Source organism: Melopsittacus undulatus, chromosome 5 (genome assembly GCF_012275295.1).
Source record: "Melopsittacus undulatus isolate bMelUnd1 chromosome 5, bMelUnd1.mat.Z, whole genome shotgun sequence".
Lineage (NCBI taxonomy): Eukaryota > Metazoa > Chordata > Aves > Psittaciformes > Psittaculidae > Melopsittacus > Melopsittacus undulatus.
Genome location: NC_047531.1, coordinates 54,341,425 through 54,367,652, shown reverse-complemented (window position 1 = coordinate 54,367,652; position 26,228 = coordinate 54,341,425). Strand labels below are relative to the sequence as shown.

The following is a 26,228-nucleotide window of genomic DNA, read 5'->3' as shown; positions in this document are numbered from 1 at the left end:
GCATCTGTAGGCACTGCAATAGATGTGAAGAATGTAATTTTGCCTTTAAAACACAGGTGCATGCTTTTCAGCTGTACTAAATACCTCTTCTTTTATAGGTGCGCATATTGTAGACTACAGAATTCATTGTGCTCCATTTACTATTCATAATTACCTCCACAATAATTTAATTACAACCCTAAGCTCAAGTTGTGGTGAATCTGTCCACCTTTTCTCATAACAGTAGAAAATAACTGATGTAATTAGTAAGAAAGTCCTTGATGGATGGATGTGTAATCCGTGCTGTGTATTCAGAAGGCACAGGACTGGTCAGGTTACTGGGCTGCAGCTGTGGCTGTACAAGAGGCAAGTGCAGACCAGTGCTGACTTGGACCTTGGAAACCTGCAAAACAAAACACCTTAGTGATGTCCTTAAACCTTGTCAAAATCCACTCCAGCTTCCTGTTTGTTCCACATACAAAGTGGGAAGGGTCACTGCCAGGTTTGCAGTGAAGGTCTCCTGAGACAACTCAGTGGATAAAGAACTGGCTGGATGGCCGCACGCAAAGAATTGTGGTCAATGGTTCAATGTCTGGCTGGAGACCAGTAACGAGTGGTGTCCCTCAGGGATCGGTGTTGGGACCGGTCTTGTTCAACATCTTTGTTGGTGACATGGACAGTGGGATTGAGTGTGCCCTCAGCAAGTTTGCCGATGACACCAAGCTGTGTGGTTCTGTTGATACGCTGGAGGGAAGGAATGCCATTCAGAGGGACCTTGACATGCTTATGAGGTGGGTTGATGCCAACCTCATGAAGTTTAACCATGCCAAGTGCAACGTCCTACACCTGGGTTGGAGCAATCCCAGGCACAGCTACAGGTTGGGCAGAGAACAGATTCAGAGCAGCCCTGCAGAGAAGGACTTGGGGGTGTTGGTCAGTGAGAAATGAACATGAGCCAGCTTCAGTGTGCGCTTACAGCCCAGAAAGCCAACTGTATTCTGGGCTGCATCAAAAGGAACATGACCAACAGGTCGAAGGAGGTGATCCTGCCCCTCTACTCTGCTCTCGTGAGACCTCACTTGCAGTACTGTGTGCAGTTCTGGTGTCCTCAACATAAAAAGGGCATGGAACTGTTGGAACAAGTCCAGAGGAGGGCCGCGAGGATGATCAGGGGACTGGAGCGCCTCCCATATGAAGACAGGCTGAGAAAGTTGGGGCTGTTCAGCCTGGAGAAGAGAAGGCTGCATGGAGACCTCGTAGCAGCCTTCCAGTATCTGAAGGGGGCCTATAGGGATACTGGGGATGAACTATTCATTAGGGACTGTAGTGACAGGACAAGGGGTAATGGGTTAAAACTTAAACAGGGGAGGTTTAGATTGGATATAAGGAAGAAATTATTTACTGCTAGGGTGGTGAGGCACTGGTATGGGTTGCCCAGGGAGGTTGTGAATGCTCCATCCCTGGCAGTATTCAAGGCCAGGTTGGATGAAGCCCTGGGTGACATGGTTTAGTGTGAGGTGTCCCTGCCCATGGCAGGGGGGTTGGAACTAGATGATCTTAAGGTCCTTTCCAACCCTAACTATTCTATGATTCTATGATTCTGAGTCCTCCTTGCTGGATGCGCTGGAAGACCATGTAGATGGTCTTGCTTTCTGCCATGCATATTTCAGAGCTTCATAAATTTCTCCTTTCTTTTCCACACTGCTTGCTTGGCCTTTCTCCCTTCCACTCGTTACCTAGCTCATACATTTTGTTTTTCCTGGGTAGTATTTGCTGCTTGACTCTGCCCAGTTACACTTCTCACTGGAGGTTTGGCATCCCTTACTCCTCACCAGAGAAGCCAGCTCCCTTCCCTTCTCCCTTTGTTCTGGCTTTCCTGCCCGCTCCTCAATGAACCACTCTGGCACTCATACCTCTTTCAAATGCCTCTGCTCCAATCTTTCACACCAGAAGACAAAATTTCCTCCATCTCCTTGTGCCATTTAAGCTGTGCAAAAACTTTTGGAATAACACCTACAGGAACATTACTGCAATCGAAAGCGCCAGCTTTTCACGTCCAGGTTTCAAGTATTTTCAGGTTGAGTAGCAGTATCATGAAAAAAAAACCCTAAAAACCTTACAACAATGCTTCTTGCAAATACTACCTTGTAGATTCTCCTTTTTATCAGCATGTATATTATCAGGCCAGGGTTTCTCATCACAGCCTCCCTTTATTTTAAAAACTCCAAGCTTTGTCCATATGCTTTTAAAACAACAAATAGTATCCCATTGATAAAATTTTGTTTCAAGGCTGTATGTATCGTATGTTTAGAGCATATGTAGTGCACCATACAATCGACCCCAATGATGCTGCCAAGCAACATTTTTATTACAAAGGGGAAGTTTTATGATGAAAAAGCGTATTTCCCCTCTGTATTATTTCCTCATTTTTAGCCAACAGCTTTCTTTTCTACAAAGTCTGTTTTAATCTGTTACAGATCATTCATCCTATATTCCATATCCAATGCTCTCCAGCCTTGGAGTTGTGTGGGGCTTAGACTGGTGCACGCTTTTTTTTAACTGGGCTTTGCCCAGTGTCCAGTGTTTTAAATTAAACTCAAGTGTGCTCATGTATCCTGAGGCACAGTGTGCTTTCCAAGCAGAGTTCAACACTGACACTGCAACACTGCTGATTTATTTTGTTGATATTCCAAGCCAAACATAGCTATTCTGGCCGGGGCCCATTGTTTTATGACCTTCATGGGCTTCAGAAAGTTTCTGAACTTTCTGAAAGATATTTACCCTCTCAGGCAGCAGCTAAAAAAGCCCCTTTCACTCTTGATTATTTTTCGTGTTCGCCCAGTGGCTCAGGCTTGGCTATTTCAGTTCCTAGTGAACACAATGTAAGACATATTTGTGTAGGTCAAACAATGCCCTTAAATCTTTCCAGAACTGAGAGAGACCTGAAATCTCTAATTTAAGTTACAGGGGCTCCCAGATGTCTAAATACTGGTGTATTTCTGAGCCCCAGAAAGCAAAAGCAGGCTGGAGACTTTTGAGGCCAACACCTTTCAAAGTATGAGGGATGGCAGCTTGGTTCATAGTTCTATACCTGGTTACAGCTTAGAGATTGCAAAACAAAGGCATAGGTAAGAGAGGATCTTGTGCAGTTTTGGGGGGAATATGTGTTCAGCATGGAAAAAAAGAGCCTAATGCCAAGCACTGTATTTGCAGCTCGTGTCCCTGCTCCCTTTCATGGTCATGGTGATGCCTGCTCTGTGACCATGGGCATGCTGAGAAGGCCCTGATACCTTGTGGGGATTTGGCTCAAAATACTGTCTCTAAACTGTAGCTGTTAAAGACATGTAAGTCAAATGCCTGCCTCCTCTTTTTTTTTTTTTTTTTTTTCTTTGTATGTAAGTGTGGATACTTAGGCTGGTCTGAAAGGTCATTAAAAATTACAGGATACAAATATCAGAATGGGAGCTTAGATTGAATAACAGAAAGATTTGTAGCAAATGTGAAGTTCCTAAACTTGAATTCTTTCTAGGCACACTGGACACCACGCTGGAAGAAAGGATACAAGCAAACTTTAATTTCTGATTCTGAGCTGACAATACGTCTAATATGTATGTTAAAGGTTTTTGGCTCTTAACATGTGAAATGAGATAAAATGGGTTTATTTCCTCATCATATGCAACCTATAAAATATCTAAAGTATGACTGTAAAGAATTGCAAAATCCCGATCTATGAATACTATCTGCAATAAAACTCTTTATGTCTTTGATAAATGTTTGTACAAATCTCCCTGCTGCATTTTCAATAGGCAGATGCCATGCAACACCTAAAACAATAATAGTTAATAGTTAAATAACACCTGATTCTTCAAGCCTTGTCCTTGATGCACTGCGATGTTAGGCTCAAACATGCATTTTCTCCAGTCTGATTTCTGCTGCTGTTTCCAGATCTTCGTCTCATATTAGATGACGGCTTAAGGTCATATTATCTTCCTTGTGGGCTGGGTCTACAGTATGAATCAGGAATGTAAACTGAGGTTTTAATCAGTAACAATTAAAGTAAAAGAATGGAAGAGCATCTGCTGGAGTTGAAATAACTGGGAAATATCAGTCTCACAACTTTGCACAGCTTGTGTGTGATTCACATTGTGACTGTGCTCCTTGGGCTATCTCATTAACCACCCCCCAAGAGGTGTGTAAAGCGATACTGTTGGTCTTTTTGGTCCTGAACTCTAAAGACAAGAGCACATAATGCTTCTGGCAAGCTGGAGCCTAAGGGCTAAACATGGTAACAAGCAGACAGGCAGCCTCAGATACCCTCACCTTTAACGAGGACCTATTGTCAGGCTAAGCAGTAACCAGTGAAAGGTCTGGGATTCTTGTATCATGGTTCATGATGGTGCCACTTCATCTCACCTGCAGTTTTGTATGGGCCCAGAAGGAAAGGTTGAATCTTTTTTAATGGACAGCATATTCCTACTCAAAAGACAAACACTACAGAAAAGCCAAGTAACCAAATCCCCGTGTCAGTGCACAATATAATGCAATATTTTACATAGATTAATTCTATTTTGCAAGGGTGAGAGAAGAAAAAGCACTAATATTTAGGAGCAATGACAGCAGCAGAAGGGCAGGAGATGAAATGAGGAACAGAATGACTAATTCTCTGGCAATGAATTAATGTCTATGTTTACTGTTATCTACTACAACATTATCCATACTAATCAATATTTTCTACTAAAACAATTCAGTGAAAGGTAGTTGTACTGAGCTGTGGTTAGAACATTATCTCAAGATAAGAAGACCTGGGATCAGCTCCTCGTTCAGCCAACAGCCTTCTGGACTCTACCTGCTATGTTTGAAGTCAAATCTCCTCTCTGTAAAAGAGCAAGTGGGAAGGTTATATTTCCCAGGTACAAGACTATGGTGAGGATGATTTTAAGTATGTTTGAGATCTCCGGTGGTAATATGGCCCATGGTAAAGTTTACTGGCAAATACCAGTGTAAGAGAAGTGAAGGCTTAAAGATGCCAGGTGCTTTGATAGGTCAGCAACACTAGACAAGGAAAGCTTTAACAGCTCTTGTAAGTAAAAACAGTTTATTTGCAGGAGCAGTCTGCTGCCACAAGAGCATTACACAGCTTGCCTCCAGTAACACCCTCCTGTTTTAAAAATGTATAAGTCTCTCCATCTAGATTTAATTTTAAAATGAATTTGCCCTTTTAAAGGAAGGGCTAAGACTTGAAAATACATTTGTTGCATCCCGTGAATAACAACAAAGACCAAAGACAGATTTTCTGCATTAGAGAAAACACTTTATTATTTCTCTATCATTCTTTGCTTTCTTTGGAGTAATGTGAAATGTTTTTGATTACATACAAGTAGGAGATCAGTCATAATAAGGTGTGTCACTCTTCCTCATCTCTGTTTATGGCTTTCAATTGTTGCCGGGTCTAATACACTCCTTTGTGACTTTTGAAAAGTGCTTTGATTTTAAAGGAACACTGTCATAGAATTATCTAGGTTGGAAAAGACCGTTAATATCATGGAATCAATAGAAAGAACCAAAAAAAGCTTGCATCCCCTTCTTAAGGACATCATACAGGGAGACAGACATTTAAAAATGCCCAGCACTGGTGTTTTGTTTCACAGAATGAAACCAGTGCTTGAGTATTTCTAAAAGTTCCCTTCCTGATCTTTAGTCTGCAGTTCTTCATTCCCATGCTACTCCGTATTCAGGGTTACTTTTCTTATATTAGTTTTGCCTACTGCTAAGTTTTGGGCAGTAAACGTAGACTTGTCCAGGTTTTCTGGTGATTATTCATTCATGGCATATGCAGTATTACTTAGGTAAACAAGTTAGAATTAAAAAATTAGATTTTAATTGTCTGTTTTCTATCATATTTTAAAAAATTACAAAAACAATTTCCTCCACATGCGATGCTGTAAGTTCCCTTCCTCTGTGTTGTTTTTGGACCTGGAGTATTTTGAAAATGACCTCCTAAAAAAAATTTAGTATTTTTAAAACCTCTTACTGGAATGCATTTGATTTGAGTTATTCAAAGCAAATGTGTAGGATTAACAGGCCTCTGAAAATGATCTGTGATGGGAAAACAGGGCTGTTTGCTTACCTCCCCAGGACATGTTCTGTTCTGCAGGCATGTGTGAGACTTCCTAGGAACCCTGTGAGAACTATGTGCATCTACCAGCAGAATTTAGCTCCCTGATATTCAAAATATGTTTGGACAGTGCAATGTCACAATTTGCTGTTAGTAAGTTTCTGAGCTAAGCCTTTTACCAGGAGTGTTGAAATGAAGTGATGATCTCCCCAGTGAGGTCCCCGCTTTAAGGATTATGCATCCCTTTCTGGATAAGAGCAGCTGCAATAGCTCCCGTGTCAGCAGTTCAACATGGGGGTACAGGATAGGCTCCATTCATGCAAGAAGGTTTGTAAATACACATGCCAAAGTGTTGTTGCCATGAATGTAGATTATTTCCCTGCTTTTGGAAGAGTAATGCCAGATCATGTCACATGATAATCCAATCCACAGAGGTTTATATATTTATATATAAATTTCTTATTGGTATAACAGACAATTAAACTACTCATTTGTTAAGATAAAACTTGCTTATGGAAGGTATCAAATGGGGTTTTTTAGTGCTTCTTTTCCCTCTCTGAGGGAAATAGCCTTTAGGTGCTTTGGAATTTTTCTCCTCCTGTTATGTATTCCCACATGTGCAAACACAGTCCTTCAGTTATCACACTGCACACAATTGCTGTAGGGAGGATGATGATTTAAAGTGAGAGAATGTGAAGCAGGATCAGATATTCCTTAAGCAGCATGAAGCCTAACCTCTTGTATGTGGGTATATATTACTTCAAAAATAAAGGCAAGACTTTACTTCCTTTACTGTATACAGATTATCAACAGAATTGTTTTGAAAATGCAATTTTCTTAAAATAAGCACTTAACCACTGGCAAATAATGCTTCCACTAACTCGCAAAGAATGATGGTTCTAAGTTCAGCCCAAAGTGTCTGAAACATAGTGTTTGAAACATAGTGGTTCTAATTAAAAACCTCTTTCTGGACACAGTTATTAAATCTAAGACCCATGTTAAGGAAGATGAGAGAAGCAAGGGATAAGACCTATTTAAAATCAGTTTTGTTGCTGTTGCTAATGAAATCTCAAAGGAAAGAGACTTAAGAACCAATGAGCTCTTGAATGCAAGCAATACAAAAATAATAATTTTAACTTCATAGGTGCTTTTATAATGCAGGTAGTGAAACAGCTCCTTGTGTATACTCACAGAGTCTGGAGATTCTTATTCAGCATGTGGGAAGAAACAAGAGTGAAAACTATTATCTCCTGAGCAGTGCACTTGATGCTTATCTACTGTAGAAAACTATCTGTATAAAACAGTCTGAAAAGAATTTGCTGTTAATCAGCATTTCAAACCTCTGTGTATAAATGCCTGTTAGACTAAAGACAGACATCTGAAGCTCTGACTGAATGGTGATAAACCTGGATCAAATTTCACCTCAGACATTCTGAAGAATTCATCTTTGGTTATTCTTATATTGATATATACAGTGATAACAAGGTTATTAGGATTAAAAACATAAACCAGCAACCCTCTGGTCACTTCAGTCTTATATAAAATCAGCCTCTTCTTTTTTCTTTTTTCTGAGATACTTCCTGGTTCATGGTGGCAACACCAACTGTGTGAAGACAGTCATGTTAAGTGACGTATGATCTCACTTGTCTTCAGTGGTGTAGCGCTCTAATTCAATCTTTTAGTGAGTTGTAGGCTTTTGTGGTCCGGGTATTGATGAAATCTGCCTTCTTAAAGTCAGCCTTTGGAATGAAAGAAACAGAATAATTCGTTATCTTCCGTACCAATTCTGCAAGGAAAGATGGGTTCAGCAGCCTAAAAATCAGATATGGAGCCATGGTGGGGGGAGTCTAGGCAGAGTCCTTTGCAAACAGCAGAGACAGAACAGGAATCTCTCAGGAGTGATTCCATTCAGTCTAAGATAGGTGAGATGATGAATCACTGGAGTTGCTTAACTCTCTTCACTGACTGTACCAGGAGCCTACTCTTCTAGGTCAGTTCTACAGACTCCTAACTCTTAGGTGACTAATGTCAGCTGAGATTAATCCTCTCTGAACAAAGACTACAGGGCAATGATTCAGGATTTTATCAGTCTCATTTGATCAAGTGATTTCTGTTGCTTATTAGACTGACTTTTCAAAAACACCTAGCCATTTGGTGGCCTGAAGTTTTTAGTGTCATACCTGGTATCTCTAAAGGGACCCAATTTGCACAAGAACAGCAAGTAATCAGTATTTTTTGAAACTCAGATCTGACAAATGTGTCTTACAGGCATACCCAGTGTGTGCACCTGTGACTTCAAAAAAATTGTGTCATTAGGGATACTCCTGTAAAGTCAGGAATACAGTTGCAAACAAGCAGAGACAACAAAATCCAGTCAGAGATTATATAGGTAGAGCACCCGTATTCCTGAACACAGCTTTCTGGCTTGTGAGGCAGTGTACTTGCTGAGTGCAATGCAAGACTCTTAAAGGATACTACACTAAGTAACTTTTCCTGAGCAAATTTTAACAAAAAATCTACAAGGAGAAATAAGCTGAGTAATAAATGCTTTAGGCTAGAGCTTTTAAAAATTGAGTAATTTTAGGTAATAGGGAATTTTAGGTGGCAGAAATACTAAACAGCAAGAGAACAAGGAATGAAAACAGTTTGAAATGCAGGTTGAAGGTAGGTAGGTTGAAATTGACCCAGCTCTGTGTTTAAAAAAGCAGTCCTAGAGCTTCAAAAGGAAAGACACAAACTGGTTTGTTGGCTGATTCATGCTGGTCATTTCTTGTTTGATTTTGACTGTGGCAGTGAACATTTGCCAACACCTTTGCCAGGCGGTAGCTTTTTATTTGAATATAACTAACACCTGGGCTCTCAGACCATACAAACAACAAGAACAAGACTGCTCTGGTTTTACAGCAGGAAGCTGCCTCACCCTTCCTTTCGTTTTCTGGCACCTTAGCCCTGTGTGTCAGGTTGGTTCAGTCAGCAGTGGATGGACACCTACTGCACATCACTTCTCACCATCTGACACTTCTGGCAGGCAGCAGCAACATTTCAGAAACTTAGCCAGTGGATACAAAACCACAGAAAGAAAGAATATGAACAAAGATGAGCAAAAATCAAGGGCACACATTACTTGTGCAGCATTATGTGCAAGTAATAGGAACACCAAATTCAGAGGCCACTTGAAATCCTACTGTAGGCTTTTCCTTAACAGGGCAGAAGTGCTAAGGGCCCCACAGAACAAATGAGAGGGTTCTAGGTCTGAAAGAACAGATTACATATCTTTGTTCCAAACCAGATCTTACCTTTTTGTAAGCGCTGTGAAGATCGGTATGCGACCACAAGGAGTAGAGGAGGACTGAAGCAGCCCTACTAGCCTTGCTGAACACGTTACTGCAATTTTGCAAAGAGAATGATAAAACATTTTAAATTCCCGTGTCATAATCAGTGCATGTTCAGACTTCAGCAAATGTAACCTTGTAGCATTTTTCTGCCTCTTTCCTCCTAAGTGCTGTTTTACTGCTCTTCAGGTATTCCAGCATGTTTCATGCTGTCCTGACTACTGAAAAAAAAGGAAACATAACTCCCTACTTGACTAATTCTTCAAAATTTGGGAGAAATTAAGTACTTTATAGCCTTCATCTTAGAGCAGCTATCATACTAGAAATTTTCAGTTGAGGAAAATACACCTCAGCATAACAACCATTTGAAAGGATCTTTCTAGCAGGTAAAATCTCAGGTTAGTTAGATGGGATTTAAAGTATTCAGGAGGGTTTCCTTTGCTGATATGAATTTCCTCTACCATTTTGTAAAAAGGGAAGAAGGCAAACAGAATAATTATTCATATTCATAAATTATTCAAATTCATTAATTAATACTTTTGAGTAAATATTGGTTGCATGTGTTTACATATTAAAGAATAATTAAAGGAATTTCAAATATATTCTCTAAAATGCCACTTTATAAACATCTTTTAAAGCACAGTTCAGTAGGTTCTGTAAAATGTATCCCTGCACTTTACTGATAAAGATTATCAGGACTATGTTACAAGGAACAGGAAAGATAGAAATTTACTGGGGACAGATAAGATCTGCTGGTCAGTCACTGTATATATCAGAATATAGGTAATGTTGTGCAGTTATCTTCTAAAGAGTTATTTAAAATGCTGGAACATGGCAAATGTAGCTGTGGACGGAACAGTTGTTATAAGAGTTTTTTTCCGTATTTCCAAATATGTGCAATTTTACTCACATCACAGTCACTTGCTTAAGCTGTCCTGTACCTTGCAATGCAGTGTTTTTATCCTCCAAGTGGCAGAGGATGCAGTTTCTTTTTTTCCCCAGGGAAAGTAGAATGGAGAGGAGAAGGCGTCTCAAACATCTTACCTGTCATTCATGCTGATGGCAATAATCTTCGGTAGGCCATCAGCACTCAGGAGAAGCCGTGCATTGTGTGAACTGCTCTGTGTCAGATTGTACAAAGTATAGCAGATGGATGCTGTGGTTTCACAGACAATATCAGACCCCAGGACTGTCTCAGGAAGTATTGAGACCAAATCAGGCAAAACTTCTTTAGCTACAAGTTAGAAGAGAAACAAAATTCATACTTCTCCTGGTGGATTCATCACTTGCAATTTTTAACACCTTATGGATTATCCCTTTGAAATCAACCCAACAACATGTTACAGTATTTGCATTAACAGGGAATGTTCTCTAAGGATTAAACAGTGCCCAGGAGACTGTTCTGCAGAATTCTGGAGTTTAATCTCCCCCATGAAGCAGCTGTATGCCTGTAATTTCCACACCTCCTCTCCTTTGGTGGGAACAAAGTAAAACAAATAATGTAACTTGATTTTATCCCATAAGCAGCAAAAAATTCAAATATACATTAAATTCAAATGAGACTACACAGAATAGAAGTGGCTTCTGATGTGAAAATAATCATAATATTTTAGAAATAAGGCCCTCTAAAAAGCCTGAGCTATCTTCCCTGTACCACCTCCTACATTCCATTCTCAAAAAACTTATGCATAAAACCTGTGTGAACTGCAAGATTATAAAGCTTTCTGCTAAAAGAAGAAAATAATAGTGTTTGTTTGAAGAATTACAGGTGCTGTATGATTTCTTGCAAAGCATTACATAGCTGTGGCAATACAGAACTCAGGAGTCACCCTCTTTTACCCTATTTTAAGCAGAAGAAAAACTCCCTCTCCAGATCTGTATAGATTTTACTTCCATTGTGTATTTTTGAAAGTAACATCAATGAAAGTCTCCGACGAGGAACACAGAATTTAGCGAAACTTGAGGTTAGAGTCTTTCTTAGTCAGAACTCTTATTTTCAGCCCTGTATAGTGACTTCAAGTATCTGCCCTAAAAATCTAGTAAACTCATGTATCAGGTTTTTTGCACATTTCTTTTTTTAAAGAAGGAAACTTTAAGGTAAAGAGAGCTGAGGAAGCCCAAGAGACAATGTGTCTTTGCTCACCTATATCACTTTGAAGAGAGGTGTTGCGGGACAAGTTCCTGAGCAGTGAGACTGCTGTCTTCTTTACTGTCGGGTGGCTTATATGCAGCATAGTTCGAATACTTGGAAGGCCATTTGCCTTCTGAACAACAGTCCGAGCCACTGAAAACGGCATCTGTTATACAGCATGTGGCAATAGTGTGTCATTACCATGAATGCATAGCCTCATAAAAACCCACAGCAGGTTCTCTACATCAATTTAAGCATGTTTGAAATAGTTTAAATCCAGAACTACATATAAGCTGCAACAGAAAAGGTAGGTGATATAAAAGAAGTTTCAAGCCCTCTTTCTCCCATGTCCTTCTTGGCCAGTTCATCAGACAAAAGTCATTAGTTTCCACACCACAAAAGTGATCTATGGTTGTGTCAAAGCTTTCTTCTCCCCATGGGACTTATTATATTCCATGAAACCACTTTTGCGGTGCTTTTAACATCTATCTATTCAACCCTTGTTGTGCAATGAATCAGCAAATTCTACACATGGAGGAGTACACAGGGTGAGAAGCATCTGTATTTGCCAAGCAAGAAATAGCTTCACTGCTGGTTATGACTTTCCTTCAATATTCTTTGATTTCCTTGATCATGTCTGCTAGCTGGTGACTCATCAGTGGTTATCTGAGCTCAGTGCAGTGAGAATGTTGCACTGCAGCCCCGAACAAAATACATTCACATTAAGAATTAGAAAACAAGAAAAAGAAAAAAGCTGACTTACTGGTCCAGTGCCAGCTGTGAGGTTCTGAAGAGCTCCCAAGGATGCTTCCTGGGTATAGTTTCTGGTACTTTTTGCTATTAAGGAGAGATATATCCTAATCAATGTGGAATGCCAGAGTGATTCAACACCTCTGGGATTGCTCTTTTCCTCAGGTAGCGGGATGTCCTGCTGCTTCTAAACATGCAAACAGATCAAGCCTTTAGAAACACTGACCTTATATGACTTAATGCATTACAAACTAAACCAGCCATTTTGTAACTCTCTATGGGCAGGTTATACACAGATTTTCAAATTGTGAGCTCGGATGATAACATGTAAAATTTTAATATTTAACTATTCTGGCTTCTCCATCCAAAAAGAGGAGAGAGGTGCTTCCCATCTCTCAGCAACTGACCCTGGAGGCTGAGACCAAGAAGAAACAGAAATGGCCAGCTAGAGTTGTACTGTGGATGGAACAGGAGAAGGCAAAATACACTCCAGCAAAACCAATAGGTGGGGAAAGGTCATAAATCCTTTTCTTTCACTTCTACTTTCCATTAATAGCTGATTTTCTCCAAGAGTGCCCTGTCACCAAAACATTTGTGATCTGTACTACATGGCATCAAAAGAAGAGGTCCTGAAGTAGCCCAAATGCCAGCAACTCATGGAAGTGGCAAGTCACCTTGTGCTGGTTTTACTGGTGAAACTGTCGTAACACCCACTTTTTGGTAGGGCACCTGCGCAATTGCCATGTACGGTACAGATACCACTTAGAAACATCAGAGGTGATGAAACTGAGTGGCAGTATTCCTCATCTAATGAAACAATGAATTGCTATGGGTGTTATTATAAATTTGCATTTTTTTGGCAAATAAGTGTCACATTACTAGATAACGTAAATAACAGATTGCTAAGCAGATTACATCCTTATTCTCCAGAAGCTGCTACAGCTGATTGACAAGATTAGATGTAACTAAACATATGCTTTACCTCTTTTACTTTTCTGCTTCGTGTTCCAAAACAGCCCAGTGTTTTATCACTGCTAGAAGTATTTCTTCTTTGCATATATATACTCTGGGCATAGCTCTCAGGGAGCTCTATCTCTAGCTGGTAGGAAAGATTGTGAAGAGTGCACACACAGTTCTCTGTGGCCTAAAACAACAAAAGAATACATCTTGAAAGAAAAGAATCTTGAAAGCTTTGGCATATGATGAAGGGACATGCATAGACTCGAGAAGAGCTTTCATTTTTGAACCTTCAGCAACTAACTGCAGCTTCTAATGGCTTGCAGAGGAGCTAGTCTTTGTGCCAGTGATCCACAAGACTGCATTTACACTCATGAATTAAACATGCCCTAGGATGTTCCTGAGCACTGAGGCCAATTGGCACACATGGCTTGTATTCAGAGCAGGGTGCATGGCTGTTGGAAATGGTCCTGGGACATTATAATTCCTGAATTGTGCCTGGGAATTGTTTGGGCGAGTGCTATTTGGCAGAGACCAGAAGTGTGCCAAGGACTGTTTAAGAGCTTAACAGTAAAGATGATCACGTACACACTGCACGGTAACATCAGCAAAAGGGAAATTTTGTATCTTTCCTAAAGAAGAAGTCAGAATGCTTTTTTAACTTATATATGCCTTTCTCGGCACAGCTAAGGTTGGGTCTAGAATTTCTGAGTGATGAGCCTAGTGGCAAATAGCTTTATTGCCAGTCCCTCCTTATTTGAAAGTAAAAAGAATTAGTGGTTTTAAGACAAAATGCAGCAGCGATTTACTGGCATAAATGTAATGTGCTGTATTCTCCCTGAAGCTAATGGCACTGAATACAGGGAGATGGAGAAGCTCAAGTAACTAATCCTAGGATAGAGCTATAAATGTGCAGTAATTGCCACTAAACAGCACAAGTTATAGCAGGAACACTAGAAGTGCCCTGCTTGCTGAGGCTAACCTTCTCGTGAGTGATGGCTAGTCTTCTCACCCAACTTCATCCAGTTTTAAGACAAGCACCTTGTTTAAGCAATGTTCAGGGTTTATCTGCAGTCAGTGATGGGAGGATGAAAATAAAAACAACTGGCTTCTGGAGGTGTCTATGTCCTTGTAGTTACTAGCTTACCCAGCCAGTATAACTATACCTTAGAAAAACGAATCCCATTCAGAATGATGCAAGCTCCTTAATTACACTGCCACCCAAAGGGATTTAGGTTCTTAATTTCCTAAGGGGTATATAGCACTAAGTATATACAGGAAAGTAACCAGATTAATTTTTTAAGCTTCTAGACATTCTAGACAACTAAACTGATAGTAGTTTCTCTAGGTGTTTTCTCTGAAAGCTGTGATTTTATGTAACTTTTAAAAAGAGACAAATTTTTAGCTCTCTCTGGTGTTTCTGAAAATGTTTTCCCAATGCTAAGGTATGCTATTCTTTTAGATTGGAGGATATAAATACTTCAAAAAAGCTTCTTACTGGACTTACAACTTTTGTGTCAGTTCTAAAAGCTCTGGAAATAAGTTTAGCAATTACATCACAACTGTTTCTGAACACTGGTTTTCCCCTATGACAAGACTTTTCGTCTCAAAGAATACCTTGTCATTAGGCTCGTGGTCTGCAATAGCTCCTTGAATATAATACACAAGAGAATCAATTAGGCCGTCACATTCTCTCATCTTTTTCCTTCCTTCTGGCCCAGCAGAGCTCATATTTCTGTACAGAAAAGAATATGTTGGTAAGCAAAGGTTCAGTCAAAGACTTTTCTCCTCTGACAATCTTTTCTACCTAAATTTTAAAGATATTAAAGTTAACATTGACTGCTTCCTTTCTTCAGAGCTGTCACAAGAATCTGAGCCTTGGCTAGGTAAAACTTTCACTTCAGTGCATTTCTAGACAAAAACAAATACTCCAGAAAAACAAACTCGTGTTTGGATGGATAATGGAAGATGTGAGTCACATCTTCATCTCAGAGTTGAATTAATCCTTTTAAAACAGTAAACCAAACTGGACTTTTTTTTGTGTGTGTGTGTTTTATTAAATTTTTAATTATATTTTTAATATTTAAGACAGTAGCTATGTCAAAATATCAGAGGAATGTTACCTGTAAAAATATCCGTAACACACAAATGTCCTTTAACATTTACCTACATCAAACAAGGTTGTCATCCAAGATGCCCCATCAAGAGACACACATTCTGAGAGCTCTAGCAACATTTGGAAATTAACATATCAAGACAATTGAAGTCAGTTATGGGGCTAAATTTACATGTGCTTGTGGAAATGCTCTGAAAAGTGCTAGTGGGCAGGAAGGGAAGCCAATGAGCTGAGCCAGGAGGTCAGAGCAGCAGCCTGGCCCCACTTCTGGGTGAGGGGCTGAGATGAACCATGATGTGGCTGCTATCACTGCCAGGCCAACAGCGTGAGACAAGGAAGAGTTAAAAATACACCATGCTCAGCTGATTCCCAGCTTCCCAAAGAAGCTGTTGGTATCTAAGCAGAAAAACACTGAAGCCACTAGAAGCTTCTCAGTCAGAGAGGGAAATGCCAGATGCCTTCTGCAGATGCCTTCTGCTGTTCTACCACAGTGGCTCAGACATGGCTCTGCATGCTTCCTGCTTCCCTCAGACTCAAAGGAAGCCACTATTTGCCTGGCTTTTAAATAACATTTCCTGTGCTTTGTGGTAACCCACATATGACTTGAAAATGAATTATGAAAATGATTTTAAAACTCTTGAAAAGCCAAACACATACCTGCTACTTCAAGTTTGGCTCTAAATAAGCTACTGATTACCAGGGAGGTAACAACACTTACAGTTTTGGGGTGCAATTATTTTTACAACTGAACAAACTCTGAATTATGGAATGCTGGAATTATAAACTTAGGCCTCATTATTTTGGACTCCCACAGCTCTGCTGGCCAAAAGGCTGTATGCAGTATCACATTCCAGCTTCTTTATTTGAAATAACATTAAATATAACCCAATCTTAGCATCCATCACAAACAGAGAGGGACATGTTCCTTTAGGTAGTTTCAGGGTGTTTATTTTGCATGCTCACTTTACCCGCTAGAAATTATAATGGTTTAAAATTTTGTTAATGACCAAGCCAGTAAGTTACAGCATTAAACATTCCTGTGGCTTGCGATTGTAAAATGAATGTAGTGGTTTACATACTGGCAATGTATTTCTGCTTTTTTTTCCCCTGGAAAGTACACATTCAGATTAAATACTAATGCATTGTAATTGTAGTTTTACTTTAGGTCATGCTCTTCATGATATCTCTATTTATGAGTTCATTTATTCTTCCATAGAATTATGTATCACAGAATCAATATTCAGATTCCTCAATATGGTCTGCTATAGATATCACATTGTAATTTAATTTTACCTTTTTTATGTCACATTTGAGGCATGTCACATTTGAGGCATGTCACACTTGCATATGTTTATGGTTGTGCTGACAGAAATATACAAGCTACAGCCCTTCTAGTCCATAGCAAAAATAGCTTCTAAAGCACAGAGACTAAAAATACTATTAAAAGATAAGTGTGGAATTTCTCTTGCCAAAGACACTTCAGCTGATCCAGTATTTCATTTTGTCACAGTACACTATTCTAAAAATCCCTTAACTTATGACAACTACGATCATACTGAGTGGCTGTGCAAGAAGAGGCCATCACCTGGCCTTGCTGTCTTGCATGAATACGGTGGGGCACCTGAGGAGTATCACAGAAATGTAATCTATTTTTGTTTTTAAAGGGTTTGAGGGTTTTTTTGAAATAGTGGCAACATTTTGCTTAGAAAATTGCAAAACTGACTGCTAAATCTTGGCTTCCTAAGATTTGAGGTTCTTGACAATTGGAATGCCCCCCTCTGAGCTCAGGAGTTGGACTCTTGTAGTGAAGCTCCCGGAGGCATTTAAAATCTCAGTGCTTGGGCAATGGCCATGGTTGGGCTGGCTCAGTAATGTGGGTTGTGGCAAATCTCATGGTGAGACTTCATGACTGCCTAGGAAACATCAAGCCTGCTGTGCAAGTTTGTTTTGCTTGTATTCCATCAGAAGTACACTGGGAAAAGTAGATCACCTGGAGTCAAAATCAAGATTCTTATCACAGAAGAATTCTTTTGCTACGCAATTTCTGATACCTCTACCCTGTATTGGTATTGAATGGTTGGGAGAATGCAGCATGGGAAGAACGCAGCCTTAGGGAGATTGCTGCTTCTAGAGGTGCTCTCCTTTGAATGACTCAGATTTCCAGCATGCTTATTTATGGTAATCCTGGTGATGTGCCTGAACAATATCACATGCTTATGTGGATGAACCATATCTATCTACATGTATCATTTATCTCATCCTGTATTTGCTGCTTCTGTTCTTGCTTGCACACATGCACAGTGTAAATGTATTTGTAACCAAAAGACCTGTGTGCCCATGTTCCTGTGGCATTTGTGGAGGATCATCTAGTTTCCTATTAGCAAATATTGTTTTCATCCAGAGATGTGAGGTAAATACAAAGAAATGTAACACTGTAAAACCAAGTGTGATTTTGAAAGAAACAATGCTAATGTATGTTCAGTTAGAATGCAAGTTGCACCAAATGAAAGGGGTACTCCCTTTAAGCCAGCACTAAGTCACATACTAGTTGACTACTTTGGGAAAGGTTTTTGCACTGCTGTGAATGATCCATGTGACTAATAAGAAGGGGGCTCTTGCTCCTGGGACTCACTCTGTTAAAACTGGTAATTTGAATTTAACTCAATTATGTGGTAATAATTTCTTGAAGTAGTTTGGGAAATCCTATCTCCTTCATACCTTACATAGTTCAAAAATATGAGAAGGAGGGAAAAATATCTGGGATCTACTTAGTAACTACAGGTTCCAGGCTGCAAGCTGATTGCTGGAAATAAAACTCCTTTCAGGAACTGTGGGAACAGATAAACTGAAGAGGAGGCAAGAAAAGATAAGAATGGATGGAAATAAACTTAAAGGAATGGCAATGCTACTCAAGAGGCCTTGGTTCAAAGACTTCTTATCATCAACCATTTGTTTTATGTTCTCTCTTAGAAGCTTCCATTATGAAACTGAGCTGCCATTACACTTTTCATATACTCTCACCAACATATGGTGAGAGCTGTGGCTTCACTTCTCTCGAGAGCAAATGGGATTTATGTTTATGCAGCCTCCTGGTCTGATATGCAATAGTACTGCTTACTCCAACTAAATCTTTCCACTGTCCTTCTGGGTCACTGTGTAATTCACAAAGAGCTTAGAAGGGAGCTGGGACTGACAAAGCATTAAAATAGTAATGAAAATGAAGTGTTACTTCTATTTTACCAATTGGGGAACCAGGAACAGAGGTGAGCTGACTCTCCTAGAGATAGATGTCTAGAAAGTTTTGAAGAATTAGGATACATAGGGCCACAGGATGCTCCAGTTAAAGAGATGTTAAAAGGAGCACTCTAATGGAACACAGCAGTTGTGATTACTAGCTCCAGCACTAAAAATGCAATATTTTTCAGGAGGAAATGTGACCACTAAACATAAATTTTGAAAAGTTCAGTATTGCAGAACTTTGGATACAGGTATTCACAGGTAAAAATGGAACAAGATCATTACCAGTTTTCAAGGTACAGACAGACTTCTACTATGACTGCCTTTAATCAAAGTAAGAGTCATGTCAGAAATTCACTTATGTACAAAAATGATATTCAAATCCATATATTCTGCATACTGTTGGCATCTTACCCTTTCAGGCTCAGAGAAGGCATATGGAGGAGGAGGTTAAGTATCTTCAGGGTTTCTACCCATTTTTATTGGAACTGGAGACAGAACTGTTACGTGTAGGACTTTCAAGACAAGAAAAAGTGTCTTTGTCTTTAAAATCCAACAAGACTTGTCTGCAAAAGTCTGCAACATTCTTCTAGATAGTTTAATACAGCAACGTTACTTGTTTAGCTTGCTGTCAAGCAATGAGTCAAGTCTTTTGATTGGCTTACTCTTCCTGTTCAGGATTAAGTGTTTTTTATCATATTTCAGGACTGAAGAATACCATTATTTATTCTAACTGCTAACGCAGAACGTGTAGTGTACACAGTTTCTTTATATTATGTTCAGTTTTGTGACCTCCAATTTCTGTAAATCTGTCTCAGAAGCAAAGCTTTAAGACAAATTACAGACCTAGAGAACGGGATTAACAAATCCTTCTAACGTCAGACTTTCTTATCAGTGACTGCATACATAGGCTGCTGAGATTCAAGACTCCACAATACTTCTGGCAGTAACCGGTTAGCAGAATGGGAGTGTTCTGGTCATTCCCTCATTCCAGTGTTAGTATCTGCAATATTATCTGCCAGATGTGGATTCTCTTCTCCTCTTGAAATTCTGTAAGGAGGATGAAGAGAGCTTTAATTTATTAGTTGGTAGCTGTGTGGCACAGAGCATGTGCCTATGCCAGAGGATAGTGTTAGATTTCTATGACTCTATGATTCTATGATTTGAACAGTGGATGCCCCTTTCAGTCAATAGGTGTATGTAAATTTTTTAAAAGAAGTTTTGGCATTTTTCTATAACTAAGTAATGTACTATGCACAATGTATTTAATTTCAAAGCACTATTTTTACCCTGTAATAGAAGCTGCAGGCTATAGACTGTATCAACACGCACAACAAACATGTTAGTATTACAAAAGGGAAGACTAATTACAGATTTAAATTCTGGCAAATATATATACCCTTTAAACATCTTCATTAGTAACATCATTCCCTCAGTGCATGGTATTTTTTACTTTGTAGTGTAGCACACATTACTTTGTAGTGTGCTGCTCTTTCAGTTTTCCACTTTGTGCAGAGATTTTTTAATTATTTTTTTTTTAATTAATACTTATGGAAGGAATACTTCTAGTGACCTAACTGGGGAGGCATGTTAATTTCAAATAAAAAGACACAAACTGATTCATCTTAAAAATCTCAGATATTTGGTCTGTACAAATATGTTAAGCCTCACTAAAAACTATTCTCTGCTAGAAAGCATGTTGACAATCCTGCAGATCAACCCTACCTGTGTATTTTCAAGCCCTTCTTGTTCTAATTATAATTTTCAGTGTCCAAGCTCTTAAAAATAATGACTAGAATATGGACATCATATTTTTAAATTAGGTAATGCAACCTTCAGCATCTAGGTAACTCACTGACTTTCTGTACAGAGTAAGGTACATTCAGAATCTACTTTAATTTAAAACAACTTGGCTACTGTTACACCTTATTTGTCACATATAAAGTCATGTCAAGTTGCTCCCTTAAGCTCAGAAAGAGTCATACCATGCTAAAACTGAGAATAATGCTGTGCCTTCTTTGGCTGACTCATAGGGAAGAGATGGTTCCAGAGTTCAAATGCAGTGGGGGATCAGGTAATGCCACTGCAGAATGGCACACCGAACAGCCAGACTAATTTCTTTACAAATGTAGCTTGGACTAACTAATATGAAATAAGACAACCTACTCCATTTCATAAACTAGTCTTGGCTAGAGAGGTTTTATTATGGGTAGTTAACGTTTCTCAGTATTTGCTTTTGAACCATCAGAGTAAATAAAAGTTAATTATTACTTAGAGATGAAGTAAACTAGTAGTGGGCTGACAGGAGTTCCTTCAGAAAAAGGTGCTTTATTGTTGGGTATTGTTGGCAGCTAACAATTCATTTGTCTTCTAAATCCACATGACTCAGATTCAGAGCCATTTACACAGCCAAAATTCACACAGTACAGATACAACTACTCTGCTATAGGACATGTTAATGAAGCAGGTATGTGTAAGGCAAAACTGGGCAGCTTCCTAGCCTCTGTATTTCAAACTTAATTCCTTATACGTTACTAAGAAGAGCTTAAAACTCAGGCTATGCCTTTGCACTTATATATTACTCATTAATTATTTCAAACTATGTCCATTCATGCATTTTTTTAATGTGTAAACAAGACATGCATCTCACACACATATTTGTATTTACTTAATGTGCAATGACTTTGAACTCACAAAGAGCCACATTTTTATGTATTATTAAAATAACACTTATTTTTAAAGGTGTTTTTATTAAAGATGCAATTTTTATACTTCAGCCAATTAGGGGTGTGTTTACTAAGGACCTTGGTTTTCTTTATAGTAGCTGCTCTTTTCATGAGAGTATTAGCTGACTGCAGAAGTAAATACACATCTGTAAATCTATTATTCCACCCCTGGCTGTAAGCTGTCCTCAATTCACTTGAACTTGTGCAAAAAGTTAGGAAGGGATTACTATGGAAATTGAAAATGTCTTTTTCCTAATTTAGATTAAGTAATTTTCGAATCAGTTTAGCCTTAGATTATGATACATCAAAGTAGGCATCTTTGGCAGCAGCTGAAATCTGAACACTTCTATGTCCTTGTAGGTACCATGTCCCCTTTCCAAGTAATCAATCTAGACAAGTAGTTATGGCTTTCAACACAATCATAAATCTGTTCTTCCAATCAGAAGTATAGACACATACTCAAGCTATGATTAAGAGTCTTAATTACTTTGAACTTGTAGAGTAGGCATATTTTTATGTGACTCCAATGGATAATTGCTTCTTATGTTTCATAAATTCTAGAAATCAAAAGTAGGAACTGTTTATAAAAAAGTTATTAACAAAGAGGTTATAAGTGATAATTATATGGGTCAATGAACTTCACATCCTATGAAAGTGTCAATGTTGTATTTGTATCAGCAGATCACACAGCTATAGATCTATGCTTTAAATATCACCACACTATACATCCACTAGAGCACTGGTCTCCCCAACAAGTGCACAAGACAGTTCATTGGGGTGCTGATGGAAATATTTTTGTCCCATTAATGAATAAAATTCAAAAGCTAAACCAGTAATTATTTAATCTTTATAACATCCTTTTTAGTTTCTGTTTTTATGTATGTTTTCTAATGCACACAATATATTAGCACAGAAATACCTGTATAAAACCTGTAAATAAATGACAATACATATACTGAGGGAGTGTTCTTAAAAGCTTTTTATTGACAGGGGAATATGATCAAAATATTTGGACACCATGGCATTAGAGTCTTAAAATAACTTTCAAAGGCTCACATAGTTTTAAAGTTTCTGCTACCTTTTCTCCAGTGCTACTTTGTAATACCACTCCTACAACCATTTATAAAAGCTTCGGTTTTACTACTATTATCATCAGTCAGGGGCTAGTACTATACATCATACTAACAACTGTTATTCTGTGAAGGATCTCTTTGACTTCAATGCAGCTATGCTCCAACCAGGCCTCTGATTACTATCGTCTGTTATGGGCATTTTTAGTCTGTGGAGTACCCATCAAATTAATACATCGGAGCCTTATAAAGAAAGGTGCTTTCATTTTATTGAGCAGTAATTCTTCTGAGTCTGGTACATATGAGGCATTTCAAAATATGATCTGTGTGCAGACTTTTCTCTTGGAGCCATCAAAGTTCAAAGCAAGCAAGAAAGTAAGTATACAGGCCTGTTTTATCATTACTATTGTTTTGGGTACCTGTAAACTGAGTACTTACCTCAAGCATCCTGTGGCATTGTAGAAGATATCAGGGTCAGGTAAAACACTTGATTTTGGGTAATCTCTATCCGGCCAGCCCGAGTAAGGGATGAGAACAGCTTCTGTCAGTGTCTGAAGGGCTTCTCTAATCAACAGGTGCTTCAGCTGGTCATTGGAGGACAAATTCCACAACAAACCTGCAAGATCCAAAATAAAATCAGAGTGGCAAAAAGACTCCCCCACAATTTGAAAGACCTAATCTCAAACTCCTTGAAGTTAATGAGTGAAGGACCCTGCTTGGCATTTCATATCCTGAAGAAGAGCAGAAGGGGTGATAAGATTTCACCAGCCCTGATCTGAGGACATGGAAATGGGACAGAAAAAGGTGCATAATCATCCATGTAATTAAAGCCAGATCTTTATATAGTCAGTCTAATGCCTTCCCAAGCTGTGCAGTTTCCTGTGGCTCTGCATGTGCATTGCCCATCTGTAGCAATCATCTTCTCTGTTACTGAAATAACACAAGTTAAACAGAGCTAACAACACTGACACCAGTGACTATTCTCCACACTTCCAGGAAGGAATTAATCCTTTCTGGATTTCTGGCAGAACTAGTTGCACTTCTAAGTACCAAGACCAGTGAGAGGAAGAATAAACTCACATGCAAAAGGGATAGATGAGAGGTACAAAGAATGAGTTTATAGGTCTTTGGAAAACTGCTGGAAGCCAGGAGTGCTACACTTGGTAGCAAAACTCCTTATAGGGGGGAAGGATTTTGAAACAGTAATTGGTCATTGCAGTCCAGGCATTTGTCACTAAACAAATCATTAAGTAACGCTACACACCTTGCCTATTCACAATCTCCAAATACAAAAACAACTGATTAACTCTGCTTATGTTCTATTCCAACAGATGAAAATTCCTTTCAAAGTACTCTTCCCCTGGATAAAGACATGTATTTCTGCTTTTCACTACAAAGGCATTCATTCTTTCCCCAGCTTGCTGCTCTAAGTTTCACAATCATCCTCCTCTGAACACTGGCAGAGTATTAGTGAACGTTCCTTTCATCAGTTCACAACAAAAAAAAATGTTTCTTTTGTATCTCCTTACACTTTGAGTTTAATTTCAGCTATTGTAAGCAATAGTAAAATCAAAACAAAAGCCAGCAAGAAGCTACCCATTCCTTCTGGGATTGGCTCTTCAACCTCTGAATCAGGGGATAAAAGAAAGTATGTATTTTCCTGAAGGATAAATAAGGCTTACAGAAAATCACACATGCAGTCCAAAGGGCACTGCTAAGAGAAGCAGGTTAAGACAGAATGGCACAAAAGCAAGGGCACAAGGACAGAACATTATAGGAACAAGTGCATTTTGAATTATCGACAGATATCCAGAAGGGAACTGTCAGAAAAACAAAAAAAAAAAGAGATGTTGCTCACACTGTAAATTTTACACCAAAAATCCTTCCTTTACCCACAGGCACTGCCTCACTAGGCTCAGAAGGATTCTCTCCACGGCATTCTGGGTGTGGATGAATTTGTTCACATTAGAAAATGTCTTTAGGAGCAGGCTCTTTCCTTGCAGCTATGCTATAATGTATTCATAGGGGTGTAGTTTTCCCTTAGATCGTTATTTGGGAAAATGGGTGTGGTCTCCTTTTAAATGTGTTATTCCTTTTGATGACACTTCAGTTGGTGCTGTAATCTTCCCTGCAGGAAAAAATTCTTTAATTTCTTAGCTTTATGCTGCATGATAACAAGATCAGGAGGTTAGGTACTCCCTGGAGGCTCATCTGGCTTATCTTCAAAAGGTAATATTCTTTTGGTTTTGGTTGGGGTTTTTTTGGTTTTGTTTTTTTTTTTTTTGCTACAGCCATTTTACTTTCCATTCCTCAGTATACTCTCCAAATACTACAGGATGCCATTCCTGTCTTGGCTCCTGCATGGTCTCCAAGTGACATCCTTTCCTGCTATCTGGCAGTAACCTCATTCCTTTCCTAAAGGATTTGAAAGAAGTTTGTTTCTATGTCAAACAAAGAACACAGCCTGTGGTTCCTTGACTTTACTTGTATTAATGATTTTATGAAGCTAGCAAATTCAGCCAATGTGGTCTTGAGATCTCATTCTCACTAAGAAGAGGTGAGATGAGAATGTAAATGGCAGAGAGAAACTAGGCAGCTATTTTCTGCACAGAATCATTAGGTAAACTGGTCCATGGCAGCTTTCAAACCATCATCATATGTACAAAGCCATTTTGGTGGGGGTACTGGTTTTGTGCTTATTGTGTGCTCTCCTAGGATGCACAGACTGTGAGGCAGGACATGGCACTTGTCATCTCCATATACTTTTATTGCTTTCAGTCTTTTCATAGGATGATACAAAGCCCTGTATGACTATGCTCAGACTGTATTCCTCATCCTAGGCCTTGAAGAAAATACAGGCCATCAATTTATTCTTTGAGAATATACGATATGATATGGTTTAATATTAGGCAAGTGTTTGGATCAACACTACTGGTACTAATAGGTCTTAAACTTCTAAGGCTGAGATGTACTTACATGAACAAGTATTAGATCAGATTTCTGACAGGTAATAAAGTACAATATGAGAAAACTGTCTCAGTGTTTTTACTTCCTTCTCCCCACCACTTCCTTATCTTTGTGTATTTTGGTCAGGTGAAGTGCTTTGGTATCACACTTCCTACATGCTAGTAGAAAGAACTTTCCTCTGCTGAGCTTAGACATCTTTTTAAGGAGTATCACATGCTTTCAATCCTTGGCTAGGAGTCTTTCATCAGAGTTCCATGTGGTATTGTCAGGTATCACGACTATTATAATCTCTTATGGGGGAAGATGTTCAGCTAACTATTATATTACACATTTGTAACTCTCTAATTTACATTCAAAGCAGGCAAGCAATAACTATGATGTTGAAAGTCAGATGAGCTTTTCAAGCTGACCAGGTGGAAGCGCAAAGGTTTTGCATTAACCTTTTCTTGGAACTGTTACAACACTGCACTGGGACTGCATGCATAGCTGTGGTATTTCAGTAGTCATGTAGGAAGCCAAAGGCAATGAAACAGGAGAAACAAAACTTGTAGGTGAGCCATCAGTCAGACAGGAAAACTGTTGCTCAGCAGGGATTATCCATTTTCATAGAAAGGTACTCAGAGGTTTGCAGTGTGCTTGGAAAAGCTTTGTGTTGCAGCCCGTCTTGGGCTACAGTCAATTGGTACAAATTGTACAAATGACTGTGTAGTAATTCCAGTGTTCCCTAGATATCACTGTACATGCCAAGATCATCTGGAAGCACTGAACTTAGTAATGATACGCTTAACAGTGATTGTCTACCTCCTGTCTGCAGCTCACCCCTTGCCTGCCTTTGAAGGTTGGCAAGT

The 26,228-nt window shown here is 39.0% G+C and overlaps 1 protein-coding gene across 1 annotated transcript in view; it reads right to left on the bottom strand.

Annotated features, from left to right (window-relative positions):
* Window positions 1-4,850: 4,850 nt before the first annotated feature.
* Window positions 4,851-26,228, bottom strand: part of PKP2 (plakophilin 2) — a 44,623-nt gene continuing 23,245 nt past the window's right edge. Inside the window, exons 6-13 of the mRNA XM_013127833.3 lie at window positions 22,852-23,029; window positions 14,882-14,999; window positions 13,290-13,451; window positions 12,321-12,494; window positions 11,570-11,723; window positions 10,471-10,660; window positions 9,391-9,478; window positions 4,851-7,833 (exon numbers count right to left, since the gene is read on the bottom strand). Coding sequence (XP_012983287.2) covers window positions 7,765-7,833; window positions 9,391-9,478; window positions 10,471-10,660; window positions 11,570-11,723; window positions 12,321-12,494; window positions 13,290-13,451; window positions 14,882-14,999; window positions 22,852-23,029 — 1,133 coding nt within the window. The 3' untranslated portion in view covers window positions 4,851-7,764. The remainder of the gene's footprint in view (window positions 7,834-9,390; window positions 9,479-10,470; window positions 10,661-11,569; window positions 11,724-12,320; window positions 12,495-13,289; window positions 13,452-14,881; window positions 15,000-22,851; window positions 23,030-26,228) is intronic.